The sequence below is a fragment of the Crocodylus siamensis genome, chromosome 10, assembly GCF_052110815.1.
Source record: "Crocodylus siamensis isolate JL-2025a chromosome 10, ASM5211081v1, whole genome shotgun sequence".
Lineage (NCBI taxonomy): Eukaryota > Metazoa > Chordata > Crocodylia > Crocodylidae > Crocodylus > Crocodylus siamensis.
Window position 1 is genome coordinate 41098914 of NC_143404.1, and position 16161 is coordinate 41115074.

Sequence of the window (16161 nt, forward strand, 5' to 3'; positions counted from 1 at the left end):
CACATGTACTAAGCCCCTGCACATTTCAGAATGGCCACGGGACACTTTATCTAAAACTCATTCAAGAAGGTTTACATAAAGAGCCCTACAGTCATTTTGAAACACACTGGGGCTTAACATAAATGAAGGTGAGGCAATGATTGATCAAGTCTGCTCCAACACTTTCTAATTAGAATGTGAACAAGCACATTTATAGGCACCCAAAGACACCTGGCTTTCTAAGTGAAAGGATCCCAAAAGCAGTCAAAAGACAAATTCATACTCTAAAACATTTCTGTAATGGATGTAGCATATGTGGAATATATGGAAAGTGTTGCAAGGGTTAAGGGAATTAATTTGCAATCATCTGCATAACTCACTCTTGCCCCAAACTCAGATTAATAAGGACTTTTCTCCAGACCAGACCATCATGCATTCTATTTATAAACATTCCAGAAGAAATATCTTCAGTTTCTCTCTTAGTAAATGCAACTGGAGGCAAAAATATACACTCTGAGACGTGGTATCAACATTTCTAGCCACCCATGATCTTTTCTCATGGTTTTTATTGTATAAACCATTCAATATAAATGATATTAATAAAATTATATTTATGCAGATTCAGATATCTAGACACCACATAGTGCTGTGTCAATAATTTATAACTTTTTACGCTGGTATTGACTAATTTTACTATGAGCATTTGAGAACATTCTGAACCTTATACAGAGTAATACAATTTACAACATAACAATGAATTAGTTGGCTATTTAAGAAAGATATGATGCTTGTAATAAAACATACATTGAAACAAATATGCTTTTGCATAATCTATCTCCATGTACAATTTAAAACTAAGGCAGCGTATTCTATTTAATGATTCCTTTTCATATACATATAGCTTAAGAGCTAACCAGAAAAGTTCTTATCACTGGGCACATCTACACATGCAATTAAATTGATTACATAAGCTCTGATGCACTTGGCACTGGACTTAACTGTTCCTGGGTGCAGCATCTTCACGTGTACCAGAGACCTCAGCACTTTGAGCTGGGATGGAGCAGCCCCAGGCTGGCAGCAGGTTCAAGGGGGTCAGCCCTGGGCTCCAGATCATGGCATTGGGTGGTGGAGAGGGTGGCTGGGGCAGGAGAATGCCCGAAGAACAGAGCCATGTAGGTAGGCAGCAGGCAGGGGCCTGGCCCCCCTGCCGCCTGGACTGACCAGGCACAATATACGCCTGGGTCAATATTTACATATGTGTTTACATGCAGCTATTTTGCTGTCGTAAGATAGTACTGTTCCCAAGAGTACTATCTTAGAGCAACAAAAATTAGTTTGCTGTGGTTTAATAGTGTTGCATGTGTAGACTGTGTTGTTTTATGCTGCAGCAAATTAGTCTACTGCACCATCAAGCGCATGTGTAGATGCACCCATTGTATAACTACACCAGCCTCTGAGTGCATAGAGACATTACTTTTCTCTTATGGACTGAAAGGTTCTTTTCAAACATTTCTTAATGGACATTATGATGAAAACTGTAGCAGTGACACTCAGACATGCTCAGTTTTAGGAGTTATGTTTAAAGGATCAAAAACATTAGATAAAGATGTATGTACAGTTAACATTATGTGTACCCATTTCTTCAGGATTAAAAAAAAAGCCAATCTTTTTGGGATGTGTAATTTTACTATAATCTGAAGTGATCATTAGTGAGAACAATTTTATGTGATTATGGGAGTAATGACATACTTCTAAGCTAAGTTTGAGTGTAACAGCACCAAAGTACTGCTAAAATAAGAGATTTATAGACAGATATTAGAGATATTAGCAGATTTTCCCCTCTCTACTATTTTTGTAAATAAGCTTACTCCAAGAGTAAGAAAGAGTTACCTGTGCTTGAGGAAAGGTTATCATTTTCCAATATTGTCTTTTTAGTGTTAACATGAGAGATTGTGCTGCTACCTACACCCACATGACTCCACTACCATGTCTTCATATTGTTTGTAGACTACATTGTTAGCAGAGTCTATAAACAGAATGCTAATAGGACTCAGTCTGGTGGGAACACAGCAAGTTGGAGGAGTAGATTCTGGGTCCATGGAGTTCATTAATGTTTGAATAACTGCATGATTGGTGGGTTCTAGATGAGATCGAAGAGGAAATTCACAGAGTCCCTCACAGTGATAAGCTTCATATTCCAAAGGAGCTATTATCCAGTCATCCCAGCCCATATCCTTAAAATTCACATGGAGAGCTTTTCTGCTACACCTTGCCTTCAGATTTTTGTTGGGCCTCTTCCCCTGCCGGGTGGCTAGAGGAGCTCTTCTCTTCCTCCTCTGATTGAATAAGTATTCATAAACAGTTTTGTCATCTTGGCCAGATCTGGCTTTGATTTCATTGAAGAACAAGTCTCTTTTTTTTGTCCTCCCAAATACCAAGAAGAGAGCCTTTTCATTGACTTGCCTCCCTGTTCTGTTAAAACCCACACTCCTTAGATCAACAGCTCTTCCCCTGTCGAAAGCTTCCAATTCAAAACACAAGTTAACCAAGTTTTTAAAATTCCTAAAAAGTTTCCAAATGTCGAATACTTCCCATTTTGGCGTATCTGCAATGCTGACGGTGCGAGAATCCAGGAGAGTTGCTGCTTGTCGGTTTGTGGAGCAACTAAATAATTTCACTTGGGAAGTTTTCCCAAGAGAATGAGGCTTCCATGTATCAGAGGGCTTTTTCCTTAATACCCGCAGTTCTGCCCCCAACAAACCATCTTTTTCTAATGCACTGATGTCAAAAGTATATTTCTGTTTTCTTATGACTGGAGCTCGTTCATCTAAAAAAAAACCACACACAGTTTTAAATTTATTTCAAATGCAAATGAGTATGTGTTCTGAAAATCCTCATGACATTTCTGAAGTTTGCTTATAAAATCACAGGGTCACTCAGTTAGCCCACAGTCTTGGAAGTCATAATACAGAGCCTTTTAACCAATCTATGCAGTCTAAGGAATCTGCTCTGAGATGAGACTGAAAGGGTATATCTACATGTGCAATTAATATGAAGTAATAAACTCTGAAGCAATTTGAGCCAGAGTAAACTACTCCTAGGTGAAGTGTTTACATGTGCACCCAGAACAGCAGTGATCTGAGCAGGCCAGCATAGACCCAAGCTGGCAGGGGTACAGGGGATCAGCAACAGGCTCTGGGTGGTGGCATCACAGGGGCTGTCTGGGACATAAGGGTGCTGAAGTGCTGAGCCGTGTGGCCAGGCTAGTGTCCAGCCCCTGGCTGGCTGGGCTGACCAGGTGCAATTTACGTCTGTGTCAGTGTCTACACATATGTTTAATCACAGTTAATTATTCTTCTATAAGATAGTACTGTCCCCGACAGTACTTCTTATGGTGGAGTTAATTGATTTACTATGGCCTAATACTGCTGCACATATAGATGGTGACACTTTACTGAACGGCTAATTCGTCTACTCTGCAGTAAAGCACAGCAGAGGAACTCAATGATTTAAGAGGGAAACAGTATTCTGAGCTTTTCTTGTGGAAATGTCATCTTCTTATCTGTATGTGTTTTGTAGCCCCAAACTATCAACTATAGCCAACTGACAGAGATTCCACCTCCAAGGTTGAGCATTCAAAGGACTTATCCACTACTTACATCCTTGCAATAGGACTGACATGACACTTCAGTGGTACCCAGGCCTCATGATAGGCCTCTGCCCAAGGGCAGATTCACTGTTGGAGAATTCAATGGTTAATCAGACCTTTAAAACTATATCTTCAAGGAACTATCAGGCACAAAGACAATGCCTGATTAAATTCACTCTACATGAGTCACAGCCTCTTCAGACAGTGCAAAAAACTCCTACTCCCTAAAGCCTTATGTCAAATTTATTGTTGAGGTTTATGAGTTGGGAACCAGGTTTTCTGTTTTCCATGGAAAAACAGAACAAAATCTGGATTTTCCCCTTTAGCAGAGGAAACCACAGATTTATCATTTTACTGGAGAAAGCCATGGATTTTGCAGTTTTGCAAAGAGCTGTCTGCAGGCTGGCAGAGTTCCAGCTTGCAAGGAGCTGGGGGAAGGTAGGAGGAGGGCAGTCAGGCAGGAGGCATCATGTACATGCACATACACATGGCCACCAGGCAGCCTGGAAAGCAGCTCCTGCAGGTAAGTGTGGAGCAGGGGGAATTGAAGCCCCCATAAGGAGGGAGTTGGGCAGGGCTGGGGCTGGGGCTGCTGCCCAGATGGGCAGCACATGGGGCTTGGGACCTGGGGCCACAATGTGCAGCTGCAGGGTCCTGGGGGAGAGTGGGACAGAGCCGTGGGCAACTTGTCTGGTGGGCATGGGTTGGGACTAGCTCCCTGCCACTGTGCACACTCCCAGGGGGCAGGGGGAACCTGTGCCCCCCCCAGATCTGTGTGCAGGGTAGGGGCACAGGCTGCCTGCTGCAGGCTTGGGCTCCCACCCTGCTGCCCTCCCCTGGGTCCTCCACAGCCTGGCAGGTGCAACCTTGTGCTGCAGGGAAGAGCAGGAAAGCTACTTGCAGTTGCAAGCTCCGCACTGCCTTAGCAAGATGCCCCTGTGGGCATGGTAGCAGCAGGGGATGCCTCATCAGGGCAGTGCAGAGCTCACAGAGGCAAGCAGCTTTCCTGCATGGCCCCACTCTGTCCTGCAGAGCTGGGTCGCACCCACTGGTATGCAGAGGCCCCAGGGAAGGGCAGTAGGGTGGGAAGCCTACACCTGCCTCTGCCCCGCGCACAGATCTGGGGGACATGAGTCCCCTCTGCCCCCCCCCAGGAGTGCACATAGCCGTGGGGAGCCAGACCCCACTCCCACCCAAGCCTGTAGCAGCCTGCATGTAACCTGGGTTCTGTGCTCTGATCTGCTGCAGCAGCCGCAGCCTCCTCCCTGAGGCAGGGGGCTGTGGACCTGTGTCTCTGGCCCCGTAGCCCTGGCAGCTGGGGGCCCCCTCCAGCAGGGCTGGAGGTGAGGGACTGCGGGTCATAAGCAGGGCCAAAGGGTTGGGGGGGCGTGAGAGTCCTTTCATTTTAATCACGGATTTGGGATTTTTTATCAGAGAATTTATGATTTTTTATCAGAGAAAACTAGGATCCCTGGTTATAAGAAACATGGCTAAACAACATATTAGTATGTTATTAGCATCCACTCCTCTACAGCAACCAGACTGTTTGTAATTAAATCCCATTTGAGTTTCCCTTCTAAAATGGATCAGTGACCACCTTGGCACTGCCGGGGCAGTGGTCTAGAGGCCTCATCCAGTTCATAAGAAAATCCATGCTGATTTCACTGAAAACAACATTAGGATCATTGCCCAACCTGAGTAAGGTTAACATCTGACCTCTGTGAGTGCTTACCTGACCAATAAGAAGAGGATGAAACTTCATTTTTTCTTGGTAGGATATGTGCATGCACTATACTAGGCTCATTCTCCACAAACAGAAGAATTGTGCCACAGATTCTCAGGTTATGGCTATGCTGAAGTCACGGAAGTTATTTAGCCTAATTAGCTGGTTCTTAATTTCTTCAGTTAGGTTGCTAACAGGAGCCACGCTAGCTCAGGTGTCATTATACTACTTTGAGTCACTTTTGTGACTGTAATTTAGACATACCCTCAGCTCTCCCCTTACTACATATAAGGCTGTTGTTTCTATATAGAAAGTCTTTTTTCGATACACTGAAAAGCAAAGAAATCATGACTGTCTTTAGCACATCTTATGCCTGTGGAACTGTTTAATATATAATAAAATGCAAGTTTATCAACTGTTGTAATTTAATTATGTAAAAGCTTAAGGGCTGGATTTCTAAAGTATTTTAGACACCTAAAGTTAAAGATAAGAACCTTGCTGGATTTTCAGAAGTACCAAGATAGATTAGTCCCATTGGGAGTCAGGTACCTAGTAGGTAAATAGTGAGATTTTCAGAAGCACTTATCTGCCTATTTAGACACCTAAAATTTGAAAATATGCCCCTAAATGCATTGGTTGATAAGTATACAAACATCCATATCTGTTTCCAGGTGAATTTTATACGATTTTAAACTGAAAAGACAAAATTGCCTCTGAGTTATATAATTCTGATTACATTTAAATCAGTCAAGCTATTTGCCTTTAATACATTATCATTATTTTGCAAGTAACTCTATGAATATACAAATGTATACACACAGGTGTGTGAACACCTATGCATTTCTTTCATTAATACACATACACTCACACCTTAGCTCCTTTCTTACCTTGTCCTTTATCTATAAAGCTTGTTATTGTATTGGCGAGTCCAGCCTCCAATTTTACACTTCCATTAACATCTTTTCTCTCTGCATCTGAGAGAGTCCTGTACAGGGAGAGCATGTATTCATGAGGTGTGATAGGGGGGTGTCTGAAAGTCTCTTTAGATTCCCTTTGTGTTAGAAGCTCTTTAGTCTTCTTGGTTTTGTAAGAACTGGCATCAGTATTGCCTGTGCCAGTTTTTTTCAGTGAGGCCTTGCTGCCAGCATTCTGAATCTTTGGAGTCACTGTCCTTACTCCAGATGGTCTGTTAGGGGAATGTCCTACCTTTGGGTCTGTAGTCCCTGCTCTAGAGAGAATCTTCTTTGGTTCATCGTTCTTAGACAGGAGAGCTCCAGCTTGAACAGTATTGCTTTTACTTCTAGCCTTTGATGTCCCAGCACTGTATCCATGGGTTCCAGTCCTAAAGGTACCTGCCCTTGATAAGGGATTCCTTTCTTTTCCTTCTGCTTTTAGCAATCCTAATTTGGATCCAGGATTACTCTGACCTGCTTCAGAATTACTCAACACTACAGAAACTAAATCCAGATATAACCAAGTCAAATGCCAAAGCAATAAAGTGAGAAAGTGCAAGATTTTCATCCTCTGGTCTTTCTTTGAATGCCACTAAAGAAAAAATCAGAAAAGGTTCCTCCAGTTTGGCAGAAGAAAACATGAAAAAAATGAAAAAACAGTGTCAGCAGAAATAGCTGTCTTTTAAGTTTAAAACACTTTAAATCTGTTTCTCTAATATTTGTATCCAGTCCCATAGTGGAAATGCACATTTAGTCAGGTATGTTTCTCCCCTGGCTTCAGTTAGCAACTAAAAAGAACTTGTTCTTGAAAAGTGAAAGTGTACCTCCCCTTTTCTTCTGTAAAACTGACTGAAAACTTGAAGGAGTCTTGTTTAAATCTAAGGGGCTTTTTTTCCAAAAAGGAAGAATGGCGTAATGCTGCCTCTGTGTTAAAAGTTTTTTTTTACATTTTGAATCCTTTCCAGTGAAAATATTTCACACAGAAACCTGCAGGTGCTCAGAAATCTTTTACAAACCTGAACTCAGGAATTGGAAACGGAATTCTAACAAAAACCTATTTAATTACTCTCTGATGTCATGCTGTCTAAACTAATTTAACTGCAATATATTTCTTTAAAAAATCTTCTTTACCCTTTCCATTAGCATGAGTCATACCTTGCCTCATGTGAAACAACTCTGTAGGATCAACACTCCAGAGGATGCCATTTAGTGGCAATACAACCTCTACCTTAGCCTTAGATGAACTTCATATTCAAACAGGACAAATTGTAAGATCAACAGTATGAATCTTTAACAGAGTCCCTTGGAATAAATACATTAAAACATCTTATGATTCATAAGAGATGTTTAAAACCATTCTGAGTTGGAATCTTTTCCTAAGAATTGGAATAGTGACTTCACTTTGCCTTTTGGTGATGGAAGGACTTTGCCAACAAAGGTCATTTTTTAAACAAGGATAAAGTTTAATTTCATACATATACAACACATACATTCATACTAGTTTTAGGGGCATTAATTGCTATGCTGTTCAAAAGTAAAGCTAATTCCAGTTTGGTGCAAATATTTGAACAAATAAACTGAAGCTCTGTTAAATACAGAGGGAATGTTTCCTTTTGCTTTTGTCTCACAGATGGCATCCCCATGCCTCTTTACCTTGCCCCAGCTGTGTAATATATTTCCTGAAACAGAACCTATCAAACAAGTTCTTTCAGTGTTAAGCAGCAGTGTCCCCTGCAGGAGAACTAGAGTTCTGTCAAGCTAAAGCACTGAGGGAGCCAGAGAGACCCGATTGTAAAATCCAAATTTCATATTTTAAATGATTTAATATAAATGTGTTCTTTTTATTTAAAAAGTTAGTGCATCGCTTTAAAGGTTTTAAAGATTCATGTACACAATACAACCACACAGAAATAGCATGTGATATATTATATGTTGGTGCTTACAAATGAGAATTATCCTTTATGTTAAAGTCCACAGGCAATTAAATATAAAAGATAATGCAAACAGGATAGAGCAAACAAATCTCTCCTATAAGCTACAGAAAATGAACTCTTATTTTTCTAACTGAACCCTTGGAATGCAGGGACAGGCTCAGATCAATTAACAATCAATTGGACCCCTCACTATCTTCCCAGACTGAAGTTGAACTCAGTCTCAAAAAACTTAATTTCAACTGTTCCTGAGGCTGAGAAGTGCCACCATTTTTGGATATTTTTGTTTTATTTTTCACACATACCTGTACTTTCAGCTTTGAACCAGGACCAGAAATTCTGAAATATAGCAAATAATATCCTGCCAATATTAGCTCTTTCCAATTGAGGATCTCAGAGCACTTTGCAAACATAAGTACCATTATCTGCACAGATTATGAATCTGAGCCTCAGGAAAAAGTTCAGTGACTTGCACAGTCATATTGAAGGTGGCTTTTCCAAAGCACTTGGCATTGGCTTAGTTTTCCTCCCAATTACAGTTTTATTCTTGGTTTCACCAGGAACATAGTCTCACAAGTTAGTAAAAGGATCTGGAGTGGAGTTCATTTGAACAGAAGCACAGACCTCTGGCAGTTCAAACGAAAGCTCTGTGTATCAGAGCAGAAATGCTAGTTTTGCAAGATTTCCAGATAAAGTTGTCTAAAGAGTAGGTTATTTACTCTGAATCTATATACTGGCTGGGTACATTGCTGAAAGTATAAATAGAAAAACACAACTGCATGTAAAGACAATATTTATATATTTACACATTTAATTCATTTGAAAGGGCTCCCTTGGTTCTTAGATATAGCCCACAATTCACAACAGAAAATTAATATTGCCAAAAAATGGCAAAATACTAAATGAATCCAGTCACTCCCCACTCCTCATCTACTTCCACCTGGCAGCGAATGTTTTACCTACTCAACAGAGAGAAAAAGAGTGAAAGAGCAAAATATCTAGGGGCAAAGGAAAGAAAGGGCTTATAAGTGCCTTCTGAAGAGAGTCTCATTTGACTAACTTGGAGATTCTACTGTCACTACATAGTTGTCCCCCTGCAATCCCCAGACCATGTGTCTTACTACTTCCTGGATGAGATCCCTGACTTCTGGCACACTGTCATCTATGGACCATTGGATAGACATTGGCTCCTAGGCATTTGGTCTAACTGAATTTTGACTAATGCTCTGGTCTCTAAGCATTGTGCCCCTTAATGGCTACCTTTGACCTTTGTTCTGTGGTGTGCAGCTCCAGGATCATGCACCCAGGTCTGTTTTACATTATCAGCAGCTGCCCTGTTTGAGTGAGAACATGTCAGAAATGCCAACACATCAGCTTTTACAACACTAAAAAAAGTATCCCTTCAGCCTACCTCCCTACAATCCATCACACTACTTGTCTGGAGACCCCTATGCAAACTCTCTGAATGAAACGCTGGCACAATATTCATTGCTGAACCTACAGGAACTGAAGCATAACCTTTCTTTAGTGAACTAGGATCCAAACAAGTCTGCCCTTCCAAATCTCCAATATGAAGAGCCAACATGCAGGGGTTCCAGGTCACAAGAGCAGATGGACAGTATAATGCAAATACTTGCATCCAGTGTCTGCTAATACTTGAAATAAAAAACATCAGCAATACAGGAAACAGAAGGTAGCAGCCTAAATGTCTGACAGGTTCTGCTGTCCTCAGAACCAACACCCTCAAAACTTGGATCTGGAAGAGACTCTCACTGAAACCTGGCCTAAAATAGGTACCATCCTATGTTTAAACTACAGAGCATCCAGAAAGACTGGGCTGAGAATTAGCCAGAAAGAGAGGCAACATTGCCTTCGAGGGACTGCAGAATGTTTAGAGGGAACAGACACAAATAGACACTGGTTCTTGAGTAGTGAGGTAGTGGCCCTGAATATTGGTGGGGAGGGTGTCAGTCTGTCAAAGGGTGGCAGGCCACTTAAGGAGAGTTGGGTGTAGCCTCATCCGTCTATGATCAGCTACATCCCTGCTGAGACTGCCTCCATTGGCTGAACTGGGAGGAGTTGAGGAGGAATGCTGGGGCCAGGGGTGCCAGCTGTCTGTAAAAAAAGTCAGGCTAAAAATGCCCGCCTCTCAAGTCTGTAAATAAATGTGAGCCATCTCTAAAAACACAAAGCTACCACAAGTCTGCTTGACTAAAGGCCCCCTTGGAAAGAAGCTGGACAGCGAGAGCTTGACTGAAAGACTGACAGAGCAGAGCAGAGCAGTGCCACCTGGAATCTGAGTGGGAGCATAGCACCCTGCAGGAAGCCAGTTGTCAGGGTTGTGTAGATCACACCGCCAGCCCCCCATCTCTAGCCACATGCTGCTGCCACTATGTCTCATCCTGTAATGTTAATGAGTTGCAGGTAGGCTTCATTGTGGGCCTGTGCCAGTCCAGGGAAGGCAGGACCACCAGGGATAAGATGGGAGGGAGGGGTGTGCTGGGGGAAGCAGCATTATGCCGGGTATGCAGGTGGGGGTAGCATGGTATAAACCATTGGTTTAGTCAAGCAGTGTTGCCAACCCAAGATTTTTTTTTACTAGAAATTTTTCACTGACAACCAAACTTTAATTTTTTTTTTTACTAAGGTTGGTGTTAAAGCCTAAATTTGAACTCAGCTCTTCTAACTGAAGTTTTGTAAGCAAGGTAGGGCCTAGCAGAACAGTTACATTTACATTACACAAAATGCGAAAACATGCGACAGTAAAAAAAGTTTTGTTGTCAGTAAAAAGTTTGCAAATTGTCACTAAAAATGTTATTGGGTTAGCAATGTTTACTGGGAGTAAGATGGCTTTTTGTGGAAGGCCCTGGAGCAGGCAGCTTCTCAGGTATGGGACTGGTAATGCGGCCCACTTATGGCTGAATTATTTTATTACTTGAATGAAAAATTAAGCCTGTAAAGAAATACTTGATCCAGGAAAGATGTGGTGTCAGTCTCTTCAAGGCAAGTGGTATAGACCAGCAACTTAACATGACAGCAGGAGTCAGGACTGGGTGAATATTTGTTAAGGCTGAGGGCAAGCAAATGGCAATATAAATTATGCTCCCCTTGCAGTGTTTGTGAACACATGGGGAAGAAAGGGCTAGCAGAGAAAAAGATCAAGAATTGTTGACTCATGACCCCTACCTGACCCCTGGCACCCCCTCTCCCCCAATCCAAGCGTTCACCTCCCTGTGACCCCGCATTCAGAGGATATGGACATTGTAGAGCCACATATCTATGCCCTCTGTGCTCAGGTTGAATAGCAGGAGCTCCCAATTGGCAAAAATGTCCTCATGTTGGACCTCACCTTTCTGAAAGATTTTTGAGTGAGGCAGCTATTTCAGCTGAACAACTGTGCCAGCAACAACTATGGTTACAACTTCTATCTGTACACAGAAGATGCTGTTCTTTGACGAAGAGATCAAGATGGTCCTATTGATAATGTCAGAGTGAAGTTCCCCAGGGAGCAGACTCCTGATGTCAAAGGGCCTCTTTTTGGTTCTTCTATAGTTTCCCTATGAGTCTCTAATAACAAGATCCCACCCACTCTGTGAGAGCAGGGCCACTTGTAACCTTGCTGGCTTGATCTCCATATCCAGCTCTGTTGTTCTAATGAACACTTGGGAGTTTTAAAAACTTCTTCTGTGGTAACATATTCCCAGAGAGGGCTAGGGTGTTCATTTTAGTGAAGTCATTGTAACTCATTTTCTCCTCTTCTTTGATTCTTGTAAGTGCAAGACTATTTCTGCATGGGAGGAGTGTCAAAGGTATGGCCCACAGGTTGGATCTGAGGCACAGAGCTGTGTCACCTGGTTCAAAGGGCTCCCCAAACAGCTGAAAATTTAGCAGCAGGATGACCTGTGACAGTGTTAATTGCCACAGCTCATCCCACCACCAAATATCTGGCCTCATAGAGAGACCCATGGGCTGCATCTAGAGTGCAGAGCTATGTTATCTGGCTTGTGGGCCTGCCCACAGGGATGAAAATTTCTTGGTGGGAGAAGTGACAGCTGCCACAGAGAGACTCTTACTGAGCAACAGGAGAATTAAGCAGAGCTCCACAACCAGTTTAGTTATGAAAGAAGATTAAAGGAGCTAGGATAAGTTAATGGCAGAGACACAGAAAAAGAAGTTCTGGCTGTGCAGGTAGAGGGTGTGATATATGGAGTTATGCTTATATTATTTCCTGTGCTTCTATGCTTTGCTGCAAGTTGTATGGGATCCAGAAGGAATCCCCCCTCCCCTTCCCCCTCTTTTTGCTACAGGTATTAGATTTTTTTTCTGCTTTCCTCAGCAGCATTAGGTATTGGCTGCAGTTGAGGCTGGGAATTATGACTGAGCTGGGCTAATGCTTCTGCTGGGACTAAAACCTGGAGGGTCCCGGTTAAAGGACCTTGACCCCCTGCTCAGGATCATCTCATTTACTGCATTGGAGATCAGGAAGGAGTTTGACCCTTTGGTTAGATTTGCATGGACTGTGGAGGGGTTTGCCTTCCTCTGTAGCAGGGAGCACGGCCTTTTTGCTTGGTCACTCGAGCAGGGGGTTGAACTAGATGTGATCTCCAGAGGGCCTGGCCAGCCCAACTTTTCTCTGATTCTGTGTGTATGAGAACAGCAGCTGGTAACGACTGGACAATGACACCTAAATCATGTCTTCGCAAATTTTTGGGATTTACAAAGACAGGGCTGCCATCCCTGTAGAAACAGAATGGGATGCCTGATGCTGCCAGCCCCCACCCAGGTTCATTCTTACCATGAGACAAACTGAACTAAATCTACGTTGGTTTTCTATCTTGCATAAGACCTGTGAAGTCTGGAGACAGATATACAAAAACAGAACAGACCACCCCACAACAGCCTTCTAACTAGGGAGCAGCTTCCTAGTGCCATCTCTCTTTCAAAATGCTAGCAGCCTGATAATCTCTGAGGTATACTCATGGCTTTTCCCTGGCCAGGTCTCCTGGGTGATTCTTTCCCTCCAAGGGACTCTCCTGAAAATGTTTGGCATCCATATCTTTGCCTTTCCTCCATTCAGTACCTGGAAACATTCCTGGCTGATCTCCCAAGAATTAACCTCATATGTATGCTATTGGGGTCACCACTGATATAGACTCTGCTATTCATAGATTCATAGATTCATAGATGCTAGGGTCGGAAGGGACCTCAATAGATCATCGAGTCCGACCCCCTGCATAAGCAGGAAAGAGTGCTGGGCCTACATTACCCCAGCTAGATACACATCCAACCTTCTCTTGAATACCCCCAGGGTAGGGGAGAGCACCACCTCCCTTGGGAGCCCGTTCCAGACCTTGGCCACTTGAACTGTGAAGAAGTTCCTCCTAATATCCAATCTAAATCTGCTCTCCTCTAGCTTGTGGCCATTATTTCTTGTAACCCCCGGGGGCGCCTTGGTGAATAAATACTCACCAATTCCCTTCTGTGCCCCCCTGACGAACTTATAGGCAGCCACCAGGTCGCCTCTCAACCTTCTCTTGCGGAGGCTGAAAAGGTCCAGTTTCTCTAATCTCTCCTCGTAGGGCTTGGCCTGCAGGCCCTTAACCATACGAGTGGCCCTTCTCTGGACCCTCTCCAGGTTATCCGCATCCTTCTTGAAGTGCGGCGCCCAGAATTGCACGCAGTACTCCAGCTGCGGTCTGACCAGCGCCCGATAGAGGGGAAGTATCACCTCCTTGGACCTATTTGTCATGCATCTGCTGATGCACGATAAAGTGCCATTGGCTTTTCTGATGGTTTCGTCACACTGCCGACTCATGTTCATCTTGGAGTCCACTAGGACTCCAAGATCCCTTTCCACTTCTGTGCCACCCAGCAGGTCATTTCCTAGGCTGTAGGTGTGCTGGACATTTTTCCTCCCTAGATGCAGCACTTTGCATTTCTCCTTGTTGAACTGCATTCTGTTGTTTTCTGCCCACTTGTCTAACCTGTCCAGGTCTGCTTGCAGCTGTTCCCTGCCCTCCGGCGTGTCCACTTCGCCCCATAGCTTAGTGTCATCTGCAAACTTGGACAGAGTACATTTCACCCCCTCGTCCAAGTCGCTGATGAAGACATTAAAGAGTATCGGTCCAAGCACCGAGCCCTGCGGGACCCCACTGCCCACACTCTTCCAGGTCGAAACCGACCCATCCACCACAACTCTCTGGGTGCGACCCTCCAGCCAATTCTCCACCCACCGGACTGTGCAGTCATCCAAGTCACAGCCCCTTAACTTGTTCACCAGTATGGGGTGGGATACCGTATCAAAGGCCTTCCTGAAGTCCAAGTATACGACATCCACCCCTCCTCCTGTGTCGAGGCGTTTTGTGACCTGGTCATAAAAAGAGACTAGATTGGTCAGGCACGATCTACCTGCCACGAACCCGTGCTGGTTTCCCCTCAGCATAATTTGTCCTGCCGGGCTCTCACAAATGTGAGCCTTGATGATTTTCTCAAAGATTTTGCCAAGGATGGAGGTGAGACTGACTGGCCTATAGTTACCCGGGTCCTCCTTCCTCCCCTTCTTGAAAATGGGAACCACATTGGCCCTTTTCCAGTCCTCCGGGACTTGACCCGTGCGCCACGAGCATTCAAATATTCCCGCCAGTGGCTCTGCAATGATGTCGGCCAGTGCCTTCAGTACCCTCGGATGGAGCTCATCCGGGCCTGCCGACTTAAAGGCATCCAGTTCCTCCAAGTGACCCTGCACCATCTCAGGGTCCACGCATGGAAGTCTGGTGCCTTGCTGCTGCCTCCCTACACTCCCAGTGAGAGACTTGTCATGCCTCTCGCTTAGGAACACTGAGGCGAAGAACTCGTTGAGGAGTTCAGCCTTGTCCCCTCTGTCCGAGGGAGGAGGTTTGTTAAGACACCCTTAATTTCTCTAGATGTGACACTGGTTATGACTATAAACTGATCATTTGTTGGTTAAATTTCTCTGCACCAGTGGTTCTTAACCTTCTTAAACTCCACCCCACCTCCATTTGGAAAATGCCAGCTTGTAGCTTTCACTTATTTCTTGACCCTTAGTCTGCAGTGGGGAAAGTTACTGGTGCCCCATCCATTCATAGAATCACAGAATCATAGAAAATTAGGGTTGGAAGGGACCTCAGGAGGTCATACAGGCTCAAAGCAGGACTGTCCCTAACTACATCATCCCAGCCAAGGCTTTGTCTAGCTGGATCGTAAAAAACCCCAAGGATAGAGATGCCACAACCTCTCTGGGTAACCTGTCCCAGTGTTTTACTACCCTCCTAGAGAAAAAGTTTGCCTTAGTATCTAACCTAAACTTCCCTTGCTGCAACTTGATGCCATTGCTCCTTACTCTATCATTTGTTGCAACTGAGAACAGTCTATCCTCTCTGGAACCACCATGAGGGCAGTTGAAGGCTGCTATTAAATCTCCACTCAGTCTTCTCTTTTCCAGACTAAATAAGCCCAGTTTCCTCAGCCTCTCCTCAACAGTCATGTGCCCCATCCCCCTAACCATTTTTGTTTTCCTCTCCTGGACCCTCTCCAATTTGTCTACATCCTTTCTGTAGTGGGGGACCCAAAACTGGATACAATACTCCAGATGTGATCTGATGAAGATATTTGTGACAGGGAACCATCTCGAGGCCAGTTACAATATCGGCTCGCTCACCAGTTCAGGGCAGTCTGCCCACCTGACTCATCTGCCACGCCTTTGATGTAATTGAATTGATGTTTCTAGGCAGAAGGCTGTCCATTTTAATGCCCTGATGCCAAGGGCATTATACACAGCTCTGACCTTCCCTTATGGTGTCCCATGCTTCACAGATGGCATCACTATGTGGCTGTGGCACCACGTTGGGCCCCATTACATTTCAGTCTGATAAGTCAGACCCCAACCTGGATCCCTCCTAGTCAAGC

General features: G+C 43.9%; 1 protein-coding gene and 1 long non-coding RNA gene across 2 annotated transcripts in view; one reads left to right on the top strand and one right to left on the bottom strand.

The window, feature by feature from the left end:
• Nucleotides 1-464: 464 nt before the first annotated feature.
• Nucleotides 465-7133, bottom strand: GDF5 (growth differentiation factor 5). The gene is made up of 2 exons (XM_090065253.1): nucleotides 6239-7133; nucleotides 465-2806 (listed from the first exon to the last, which is right to left on the bottom strand). Exons 1-2 carry the CDS (start codon nucleotides 6870-6872, stop codon nucleotides 1938-1940), a joined length of 1503 nt encoding a protein of 500 aa, XP_089921379.1. The 5' UTR covers nucleotides 6873-7133; the 3' UTR covers nucleotides 465-1937.
• The window catches only part of LOC149856495 (uncharacterized), a 40343-nt gene continuing 26999 nt past the window's right edge, over nucleotides 2818-16161 (top strand). The window contains exon 1 of the long non-coding RNA XR_016444506.1: nucleotides 2818-4151. This is a non-coding gene — a long non-coding RNA (uncharacterized LOC149856495). The remainder of the gene's footprint in view (nucleotides 4152-16161) is intronic.